General features: G+C 44.0%; 1 protein-coding gene across 1 annotated transcript in view; it reads right to left on the reverse strand.

Moving 5' to 3' along the window:
- Positions 1 to 11746, reverse strand: part of lamb2 (laminin, beta 2 (laminin S)) — a 167856-nt gene that overhangs the window by 44369 nt on the left and 111741 nt on the right. The window contains exons 19-20 of the mRNA XM_043708610.1: positions 9105 to 9268; positions 3870 to 4137 (exon numbers count right to left, since the gene is read on the reverse strand). Of these exons, the coding sequence (XP_043564545.1) occupies positions 3870 to 4137; positions 9105 to 9268 (432 nt within the window). The remainder of the gene's footprint in view (positions 1 to 3869; positions 4138 to 9104; positions 9269 to 11746) is intronic.

Below are 11746 nucleotides of genomic sequence, written 5' to 3' on the forward strand. Positions count from 1 at the left end.
ATTCTCCTGCTCCTTGGATGCTGCCTGACCTGCTGCACTTTTCCAGCAACACATTTTCAGCTCTGATCTCCAGCATCTGCAGTCCTCACTTTCTCCTCCAGGCTAGGTGCATTAGTCAGGCGTAAACATCAGACAATAGGGGAGGGGGTTGGGTTTCAGTAGGTTACTCTTCGGAGAGTCGGTGTGGACTTGTTGGGCCAAATGGCCTGTTTCCATACTGTAGGCATTCCATGAAATGACAATCCGATGAATGAACAAAGATCAAAGATAAATACTTGAAGGAGTAAAATTTTTAGAACTCCAAGACAGTGCTAATTGGATGGTCTAGCACAGGAACAATAGGCTAAGTGACTACTTTCTGTGCTCAGTCTCTTGCAGTTTGGCTTATTCTATTTAATGACGTGATGTAATGTTAGCTCAGTTTGATGCAGTGGAAGACTATTGCTTGAAAACATAGGGCAAGGAGCAGTAGATACTTTCGTCAATACTTTCAGTTCCAGTCCAAACAAAGCCAAACCATGAGAGTTAGCTTCAAGGAGACATTGGAATCAGACTAGTACTTTCTTCTTGTTAATGGAGGCATGAGAGACCAGTCAAAGCTAAGGATAGACTTGGGGAAAATTTGGAAAAGTAAGGATCGAGTGAATAACTAAGGTCTTTTTCCCAGAGTAGGGGAGTCCAAAACTAGAGGGTATAGGTTTAAGGAGAGAGGGGAAAAATTCGAAAGGGACCGAAAGGGCAACTTTCTCACGCAGAGGGTGGTGTGTGTATGGAATGAGCTGCCAGAGGAAGTGGTGGAGGCTGGTACAATTACAGCATTTAAAAGACATCTGGATGGGTACATGAATAGAAAAGGTTTAAAGGGAAGTGGGCCAAATGCTGGCAAATGGGACTAGATTAATTTAGGATATCTGGTCAGCATGAACGAGTTGGACCTGTTTCTGTGCTGTATATCTCTATGACTGTGCTTTCACAGAATGAATAAAACTACCCTCTCTGGTGAGTGGGTTCATAACCAGCGGTATTAGAATTAGTGGCAAAAGATCTGGAGAGCAGATGAGGAGTAACTTCGTCAGAGAACGATGAGGATCTTAAATGCTCAACTTGAAAAAATGATGGGAGCAAGCAGTATAGGTGAATCTAAAAGTGGTTTGAACAGATATTTTGCATTAAAAGGATAGGAAAGGTACAGGCATCTGGACAAACAGTGGGGTGTAGGACAGCTGACTTTTCAAAGTGCAGCACAGGTGTGATATGTAGAATGGCCTTTTTCTGTGCTGCAAATATCTATGATTCTATGTTCGAACGTGCAGAAAGCAGAACTACTTAAAAAATAATTGCCATGGGTAAAATAACATGTTTCAAGGCTGGATATTTGGCAGGAGAGCTGAAGAATTATATATTAAAGCCTTGGCATTTATCCAGGGAGCCACATTTTTATTGCTTGTGTGCTACCTCATGATAAAATAAAACCAGTTGGAGCAGAACATAACAGCTGTCAATACGGTCCAGGCATTTTCAAGTGATTTCGTAAAAAGAAAACTAAAATGGGCACATTCTGAACACACAACATTCTCTTCAAAAACAGAGGTGTGTGAATTTCACACTAACTGTTAACCCTTTCATACTGTACAGTCAGTTTCACCAAAAGGCTCCAACCATTCATGTGCACTTCGCCTCAGTTACAGTCAGCAAGTCAGAGAGACGTACAGCATGGAAACAGAACCTTTGGTCCAACTTGTCCATGCTGACTGCCAAACTAAACTAGTCCCACTTGCCTCCATTTGGCCCATACCCTCTAAACCTTCCATATTTATGTACCTGTCCAAATGTCTTTTAGATGTTGTAACTGTATCTGCATCTATCAGTTCCTCTGGCAGTTCATGGTAAGATTCTTGGGAGTGCAGATGAGCAGAGAGATCTCGATGTCCATGTACACAGATCCCTGGAAGTTGCCACCCAGATTGACAGGGTTGTTAAGAAGGTCAGGTGAATTGGCAATGCTAAATTGCCCGTAGTGTTAGGTTAAAGGGGTAAATGTAGGGGTATGGGTGGGTTGCGCTTCGGCGGGTCGGTGTGGACTTGTTGGGCAGAAGGGCCTGTTTCCACACTGTAAGTAATCTAATCTAATCTAATCTAAAAAAAGGCATACAGTGTTTTGGCCTTTATTAATAGAGGGATTGAGTTCCGGAACCAGGAGGTTATGGCCACACTTGGAGTATTGTGTACAGTTCTGGTCACCGCATTATAAGAAGGATGTGGAAGCTTTGGAAAGGGTGCAGAGGAGATTTACTAGGATGTTGCCTGGTATGGAAGGAATGTCTTACGAGGAAAGGCTGAGGGCCTTGAGGCTGTTCTCGTTAGAGAGAAGAAGGTTGAGAGGTGACATACAAGAGACATACAAGCTAATCAGAGGGTTAGATAGGGTGGACAGGGAGAGCCTTTTTCCAAGTATGGGGACGGCAAACACGAGGGGACACAACTTTAAAGTGAGGGGAGATAGGTATAAGACAGATGTCAGAGGTGATTTCTTTACTCAGAGAGTAGTAAGGATATGGAATGCTTTGCCTGCAACGGTAATAAATTTGCCAAGTTTAAGTGCATTTAAGTCGTCATTGGACAGGCAAATGGACGTACATGGAATAGTGTAGGTGGGATGGGCTTCAGATTAGTGTGACAGGGCGGCGCAACATCGAGGGCCGAAGGGCCTGTACTGCGCTGTAATGTTCTATGTTCTATGTGAGTGGCTTGGATGGGAACTTGTTGAGGGTGATATTTGTGTATATCCACTGCCCTTGTCCTTCTAGATGGAAGTAGTTGTGGATTTGGAAGGTGTCGTCTGAGAATCTTTGGTGAATTTCTGCAGTGCATCTTGTAGATAGTACACACACTGCTGCTACTGAGCGTCAGTGATGGACGGAGTGGATGCTTGTGGATGTGATGCGGCTGCTTTGTCCTGGATGGTGTCGAGATTCATGTGTTGTTGGAGCTGCCCCCATCCAGGCAAGTGGGGAGTATTCCATCATACTACTGACCTGTGCCTTGTAGGTGATGGTGCTGGAAAAGCACAGCAGGTCAGGCAGCATCCGAGGAGCAGGAGAATTGATGTTTCAGGCAAAAGCCTTCCCAATGAAGGGCTAATGCCCAAAACGTCGATTCTCCTGCTCCTCGGATGCTGCCTGACCTGCTGTGCTTTACCAGCACCATACTCTTGACTCTGATCTCCAGTATCTGCAGTCCTCGCTTTCTCCTTGTAGGAGATGGACAGGCTTTGGGGAGTCAGGAGTGAATTACATGCTGGAGTATTCCCAGCCTGTGACCTGCCCTTGTAGCTATTTATTTCTATAGCTAGTCTGGTAGGGATTCAGTGATAGTAACACCATTGAATATCAAGGGGCAGTGGTTTGATTGTCTCTTATTGATGATGGCCATTGCTGGCATTTGTGTGGTACAAATGTTAGTTGCCACTTGTCAGCCCAAGCCTGGATATTGTCCAGATCTTGTTGCATTTGCACATGGACTGCTTCAGTATCTGAGGAGTCGCGAATGGTGCTGAATATTGTGCAACCATCAGCAAACATCCCCATTTCTGACCTTATGGAGGGAAGGTCTTTGATAAAGCTGAAGATGGTTGGGCCTAGGATACTACCTTGAGGAACTCCTGCAGAGATGTCCTGGAGCTGAGATAATTGACTTCCAACAACCGCAACCATCTTCCTAATTGCCCTTTTGGCAGGCTTTCTGAGCACTGCTCTGCTCTTTAACCTTAGTCCTGCAGATCTTTCCCTTTATAGTACTTATCCAGTTCCCCTTTGAAATTTATTGTTGAATTTGCACCATCAGCTCCCTCAGGCAAACACACAGATTACACATAAACAATTCTCCTTATGAAACATAAAACGTAAAATTTACTTCTGCAGCTGCGTCGAGAGGCATCACCATAGTAACCCAGGCGACAATGTTCACAGCGAGCCCCCTCCGTGTTGTACAGACATTTTAGGCACTGACCCGTCTGTCGGTCACATGACTGAGGATCGTTGACATCGATATTGTTGTGGCACATACAGGGCAAACACCTACCGTCCGGTAGCAAGGGGTTACCATAGTAACCCGGTGCACATTCTTCACATCGAGAACCTGTCATCAAAAATAAAGCAAAATCTTCAACATTTTTCTTAATGATTTACTTGTCTCTAACTTTAACAGTTTGTTCTCATTATTTGAGTGTCACTGGTAAGCCCAGCATTCATTCACCAGCACAATGTACCCTGAGAGATTAGCAATGGGCTTTCTCCTTGAACAATGGCTCAGGCTTTGAGAAAATTGATCACCTTGCTAAATCACTTCAGAGAGCAGATAGAAGCAACTATGTTAATATAAAACTGGAATCAAATGTAGGCCAGACTAGTCAGTGATGGCTGAATTTCTTCCCTGAAAAGGACATTAATGAACCAGTTGTGTTTAGGCCTAGGAACAACCCAGAGGAAGGCCTGTAGTATTGTCCTGGGACTGAGATGTTTGTTAACCAATAGCCATAACTATCTCCCTCTTTACTAGGTATGGCTTCAAACAACAGACAGTTTTGCCCCCGAATCGGGCTTCTTGGTGCCACACTCAGCCAAATGTGGCCTTGACATCAAGGGCAATCACTCTCATGTCACCATTTCTTCTGTTCACTCGTGGGCCATGAGCGTTGCTGGCTGGTCAGCATTTATCACCTGTTGTAGTTGCCCTTGAAGTTAGTAGGAGCCAGCTTCTTGAACTGCTGCAATCACATGCTGTAGGTTGACCCACAATGCTGTTAGGCAGAGAATGCCAGGATTTTGACCCAGCCACACTGAAGGAACAATGACACATTTTCATTTCAGGATGGGGAGTGGCTTGGAGGGGAACTTGCAAGGGGTGGTGTTCCCATGTATCTGCTGTCCTTGTCCTTCTAAATGGAAGCAGGGTTTGGAAGGTGCTGTCTGAGGATCTTTGGTGAGTTTCCGCAGTGCATCTTGTAGATAGTACACACTGCTGCTACTGAGCGTCGGTGGGGGAGGGAGTGGGTGTTTGTGGATGTGGTGCCAATGAAGCAGCTGCTTTGTCCTGGATGGTGTTGAGCTTCTTGAGTGTTGATGGAGCTGCACCCATCCAGGCAAGTGGGGAGGATTCTATCACACTCCTGACTGGTGCCTTGTAGATGGTGGACAGGCTTTGGGGAGTCAGGTGAGGAGTTACTCACTGCAGTATTCATAGCCTCTGTCCTGCTCTTGTGCTTATGTGGTGAGTCCAGTTAAGTTTCTGGTCAGTGGTAACCACAAAGAGTTTGATAGTGAGAATTCAGTGATGGTAACACCGTTGAATGTCAAAGGGTGGTAGTTAGATTGTGTCTTGTTGGAGATGGTCATTGTCTGGCATTTGTGTGGTGTAAATGTTACTTGCCACTTGTCAGCCCAAGTCTGGATTTTATCCAAGTCTTGTTGCATTTGAACAAATTTAAACTGACCCCTTTTCTTACCTTATGATGGAAGGAAGGTCATTGATGAAGCTGATGACGGTTGGGCCTAGGACACTACCCTGAGGAATTCCTGCAGAGATGTTCTGGAGCTGAGATGACTGACCTCCACCAACCACAACCATCTTCCTACGTGCTGGGTATGACTCTAACCAGCAGAGAGCTTTCCCATTGATACTGATATATTTTAATGTTATTGGGCTCTTGAATACCACATTCTTTAAAAGTTGACATGAAGTCAAGAGTAGTCAACCTCCTCTCCTGCCTAAATTATTGGGATAACTGCGGAGTGAGATGTTAAGTTACTACAGAAGACAATATCAAAATCCACATCCATCTTCATAATTTTTTTTATATATCAAGTACTTGGATTAGTTAAAATCCTGTTATGTTCTTTTTAAAAAACAATTAAGATGGTAAATTGGTACCAGAAAATGTTAAATAAATTTTTAGATTTTTAGTTTATCAGTATACTAACTCAGACTGCATATAATTATTTGTTTGCAAGCCAAAGATTTCTTTTACCCCCTCAAAATGCTTCCTGTTGTTGAGTTTCAAACACGGCTGCTGCTCGGTGAATGGGAGATCAATGTTTCAACACAGCAAGTGAAGATTCTGGCTCATCGAATGGCAGTGACACCTCTGAGACAGGAGGGAAGGCACTCCAAACCTGCTGCAGAGACGTGACAGTCCCAGGGCAGAACTGAGAGAGTTGGCACAGGCTTCCTCTCAGACATAATGGGTCCCAATGGGCCAGCAGTCTTCGGAACTGACCAGATACCACATGGCTGCTTGTGGGAGTTTGCTGTGTTCAAACTGGCTGCCGCATTTTTCTGCAAAACAACAGTGTCTACAACTCAAAATACTTCATTGGCTGTGAAGCATTTGGAACACTGAGGTTGTAAAAGATATATGTTATATTCCTGAAAGTCTTTTCCCACAAGGTTGTGCACCCCTTTGGAGAAAGAACCGACAAAAAAACGACTTTCTTGTTAAAGCTGAACTATAGAGGCCAGTGAGCCAGGTAATTACCACAAAAGGGCAAGCCATGCATGGCATCGTGATCACTAAAAAACTATAATTACTTACGGTGCCATCCACCAGATCGCTTAACCACCCCTGGGTGTGAGAAACATTATAACAGTAAATTAAGGCAGGAGGCTGGAGAGGGGCAAGAGCTTGAGATGAATCTATAGAAAGCTAAATGTTTCAAAATTTCAGTTCACTCTTAACTGCTCAACTCTATGGATATGGCTCCCACACACACCGACTCTCACTGGGGTATAGTCACACACACACTGACTCTCACTGGGGTACAGTCCAACACATACTGACTCTCACTGGGGTACAGTCCCACACACACACACACTGACTCTCACTGGGGTACAGTTCCACACACACACACTGACTCTCACTGGGGTACAGTCCCACACACACACACTGACTCTCACTGGGGTAAAGTCACACACACACACTGACCCTACTGGGGTACAGTCCCACACACACTGACTCTCACTTACAGTCCCACACAAACACACTGACTCTCACTGGGGTACAGTCCCACACACACACACACACACTGCCTCTCACTGGGGTACAGTCCCACACACACACACTGACTCTCACTGGGGTACACTTCCACACACACACACTGACTCTTGTTGGGGTACACTCCCACAGACACTGACTCTCACTGGGGTACACTCCCACACACACACTGACTCTCACTGGGAGACAGTCCCACACACACTGACTCTCACTGGGATACAGTCCCACACTCACTGACTCTCACTGGGGTACAGTCCCACACACACTGACTCTCACTGGGTACAGACCCACTCACACTGACTCTCACTGGGTTACAGTCCCACACACACTGACTCTCACTGGTGTATGGCTCCCACACACACTGACTCTCACTGGGGTACAGTCCCACACAGACTGACTCTCACTGTGGTATGGCTCCTACAAACACTCAGGGGGGAATCCGTGCCATAATGGCATTGTCATTGGAGCAATAATCTGGACCCCATGCTGAAGTGCTGAGGACATTGGTTTGAATCCCATTGCAGCAGCTAGTGAAATCTGAATTCAATACAAAGTCTGGAATGAAAAGCTAGCCTTGTGCTGACCATATAACCACTAACCATAGTCATCGCTAATGTCTTTAATGGAAGGAAATCTGTCATTCTGAGACTGTAGATCTGTGGGCAATTAGGGATAGACAGTAAAAGCTGACTCATCCAGCAATTTAGATCAGGCAGCATCAAAGGTGCAGAAAAATCGACATTTTGGGCAAAAGCCCTTCATCAGGAATGGAGGCAAGGAGCCTCCTGGGTAGAGATATAAATGGGGGTGGGGGGTGGGGGTGTGGGGTGGTGGTGGGATTGGAGGTGATAGGTCAGAGAGGAGGGTGGGGGAAGGTAGCAAAGAGTACAATCCAGCACTGCCCACCTTCCTTGAGGAAGTAATGTAAAACAAATTGCCCTTGCTGCTATTTTATATGCTGCAGGTGGTCGAAATATCCACTCGGCCTGGAAATTCTCTGAGGAAGACCTTCCATCCTGCTGACCGTTAAATGACTGCAAGGCTGTATTTAAAACCCATGGGCAGCTCCCACGGTCCTTTCAGCGGAGCTGAGTCATGGTATTTCGGGGTTGGGGACATTGATCATGTTATCCCACAAAATGCAGACAGGTGATTTGGTTTGATTTATTATTGTCACATGTACCAAGATACAGTGAAAAGTATTTTTTGCATGCTATCCAGACAAATCATACCATCCATAAGTACATCAGAGTGATAGGACAAAATGCAAATTATACTGTTACGCAATGGAGAAGATGCAGAGAAAGACCAACCCTAATATTTGAGAGGTCTATTCATAAATCTGATAACAGTGGGGAAGAAGTTGTTCTTAAATCTGTTGGTACATGTTTTCAAACTTCTGTATCTTCTGCCTGATGGAAGAGGGTGAAGGGAGTATAACTGGGATGAGAGGAGTCTTTGGTGATGTTGGTTGCTTTCCCGAAGCAGTGAGAAGTATAGATGGAGTCGGTGGATGGAAGGTTGGTTAGTGTGATAGATTGGGCTGCGTTCAAAACTCTCTGTAACTTCTTGCAGTCTTGGGCAGAACAGGTGCCATACCAAGCTGTGATTGTCAGAGAAGTGTGAAATGTGTGTGTGAGAGAGAGAGAGAGGGATAGAGAGAGAAAGAATGTGAGAAAACAGCAAAGAACAAGGGTAAAAAGAAAAATGAGATGGAGGGAGGGTGAATAAGAAATTGGATTGTGAAATCAAACAAATGGGATAAAATGAGGAGAGATGAAATGAAAGAAATGAGGGAGAGAAGAAAAATAAATTGGAATATTGTGTCTGTAAAATATTGTGTTCTGTGAATTGTTAGTCTCACATCAGCCTTTCATGAAGGTGTTTTAATCACTGTAAACTCAGTTACAGGATAATAACACCTTCTGCTGAGAAACCCTATCAATGTGTCCTGTCTTTCTTGCCCAGCTCCTCTTTACCTCCATCTACAGAACCTCTTGGAAAGTGTAGCACTGAGGGCCCATCGCTCAGAGTATGTTCCTTCACAGTCACCTACCTGTGTAACCTTCGTCACAGTTACACACCACTTGTCTCGTCCCAGGATCCTGGTAGCATGAGGTGGCAAAATGTCGTCCACTGCTGAGAGCTCCAGGGCATGGGCAAGGACGGCACTGATCCCCAGAACCCAGTATGGGGTTTCCATAGTAACTGGCAGCACATCTGTACAGCAAGAAGACGTTGTGAGATCATACTGAGGTTGTAGAGAGAGAATGCTGAGTGCTGCTGAGCAATAACCTTTATTAACTATTTACACTGCCAACATAATTGGGTTGGAGAGAGGATTTCTAGAATCTTGAAAACCCCATCCATGTTCCAAGTACATCGCTCAGATCACCAGCCATCGCTGATGACTTATGCTATCTATTACCTACGAGACAGAAGGAATGGAGGGAAATACCAATACTAGTGTTAGAGGAAGGCTTAGGTTAATGATTAGGAGGATCCCTCAAACCAGTTTAATCACATGTCCAAAGTTAAATATTTTTAAAAATTAATGGAAGTTCTAAATCCAAAATGATAATTTATTGATTCCAGGATTTATTTTTCCATCGTTGTATAGAAATGAGAGACAAATGATTTTGTTATTCTTTATATTTACTTATGTTATTTTGCAGTGCTCAGGATAAAAAAAATCCCTTAACAAAGGTTTTTGCACATTTCACAAGTGCTTTCATCAGTTTGTTCACATCATTAAAAACAGGAACCAAGAGTCTGACTGAGCTATCTGCTTCCATTACTCTTTCAGGCAATACACTCGAGACCACAGTAATGATGCAAAAAAAATTATCTTCATCTTCCCCAACTGCTTTATCAATTACTAGAAATCTCTGATCTACCTGCCACAGGAAACAATTTCTCATCAATTACTCCACCAGAATTTTCATGGAAAAAGATTACAGTACTACAGGGGGGGAAAGGTAAGGACTGGGCCTCACTGAGCTGCTCTTGCACAGAGCCAGCATGGACCTTCTGTGCTGTCATCATTCTATTATCAAATCTCTGCTTAGGCTCTCTGATGTCTGAAGAGTAACCCCAGTCTCTCCACATTAGTGAAGCACTACTTCACTGTTACCATTGTAATAAATCTCTTTGTTCTTTCTAAAGCTTTAACTTTATTTTAAATCTCAAAACTCAGAAATAGACCCAATACTCCTGCTGGGATCCAGACAGAAATTCTGTATTTACAGAGTCAAGGATCTTATAAGGTTTTCCCAACCCTTGTCAATTTGTCTGACTGGTTTCAAAGATCTATTCAGTTTATATTGCCTCTCCTCATCCTCTCTCTAAATGCATCGCTTCACGCTCCTCTGCATTGAATTGCATCTGACGTGTGTCCAGCCATTTCACCAGCCTGTCTATGACCTCCTGAATTTGCTACTGGTGTTCTTAGTATTTTTTCCAAACACAAAATTAATCAGAAGGTAAGATGATTTTACCCAATATGAACAAGAAGTCGGTAACATAACATTTGTCAAATAGGAATTGGATCAGGAGTTGAAAAGAAAACAAAACGGAAAAAAAATACCAAGAAATGGGATTGGAGTAAGGAATTCCAGTTGAAGAGCTAGTGCCAGCACAGATTTCCCAGGAGGAATGCTCTCCACCGAGGGTGAAAGGTTAAATCTTACCCAGCTGCAGTCAATACTCTGCTCTGATGCTGGTCCATCAATCTGTTGTTATGATTCACTGCTTGACCAGGGGAGAAAGACCAGGATGAATTTGTCTACAAAACTGGAAGCTGTTGATTGTCCAGGTTTCAGACATACCCGGAACTAAAAATATATTACAGATAAGGAGTAATGACAGAAAAACAGAATGAGGAAAAGAGTCAAAAAGCACATATGAGACACAGGGTCAACTTTAATGCACTGCATATTTCTCGAAGGAATACTTTGCTACAGGGAATAATTGAAATCCAGACACTGCAACTTTTAAGGGAACATTATAGATAAATATGTGAAGCAGAGGAGGAACAGAAACTATGAGAAGAGAGCAGGTCAATGGGATTTGTTTGGAATGATACAGGGCTGTCAGGAGAGTTGAGCAGTAAGATTACTTCGGGAAATCATACAGGATTTGGGGTGAGAATGGTGCAGTGGAACAAATTTGGGATTATCCAGGGCCATGGGAAGAGTGTGTGGTAGTAGAAACGGTTTGGAATTCATATGGGGTCATTGGGAGAGTGCTGAGGAGTGGAATTAGTTTAGGATTTATCTCACAAAGAGCTTGCCTGGTCAGAGATCACTGAATAGCCCGTTTCTGTTGTAAATTTCTTATTATTCAATGGTTGGGAATGATTTTAAATGACTGTATTTTAGTGAGAAAGACAGTAAAATACAGTGAAACACTTTTTAACATTTGCCACGATCCATCCTACATCTTCAAAATTACTTACCTGTAGCGGGCAGCGGTGTTTTTTTTTCTCTCTTCACAAAAAGAGCGGGAGCAGCAGAGGAAGTGACGGCAAACAGAGGGGCAGCCGGGAAGGAGAACTGTCCCTTTAATCACCAACGGTCATTTGAGTGGGAGCAGCGGAAGTGAGGTTGGAGCGCACAGCTGGGCGAGAAGGTAAGTGATTAGTATTTGAGTGGGTGTGTTCTAGACCCCAGGTCCTACTTCCGTAGGGCCTCCCTCCCA

This window comes from Chiloscyllium plagiosum, chromosome 18 (assembly GCF_004010195.1).
Source record: "Chiloscyllium plagiosum isolate BGI_BamShark_2017 chromosome 18, ASM401019v2, whole genome shotgun sequence".
In the NCBI taxonomy this organism is placed as follows: domain Eukaryota; kingdom Metazoa; phylum Chordata; class Chondrichthyes; order Orectolobiformes; family Hemiscylliidae; genus Chiloscyllium; species Chiloscyllium plagiosum.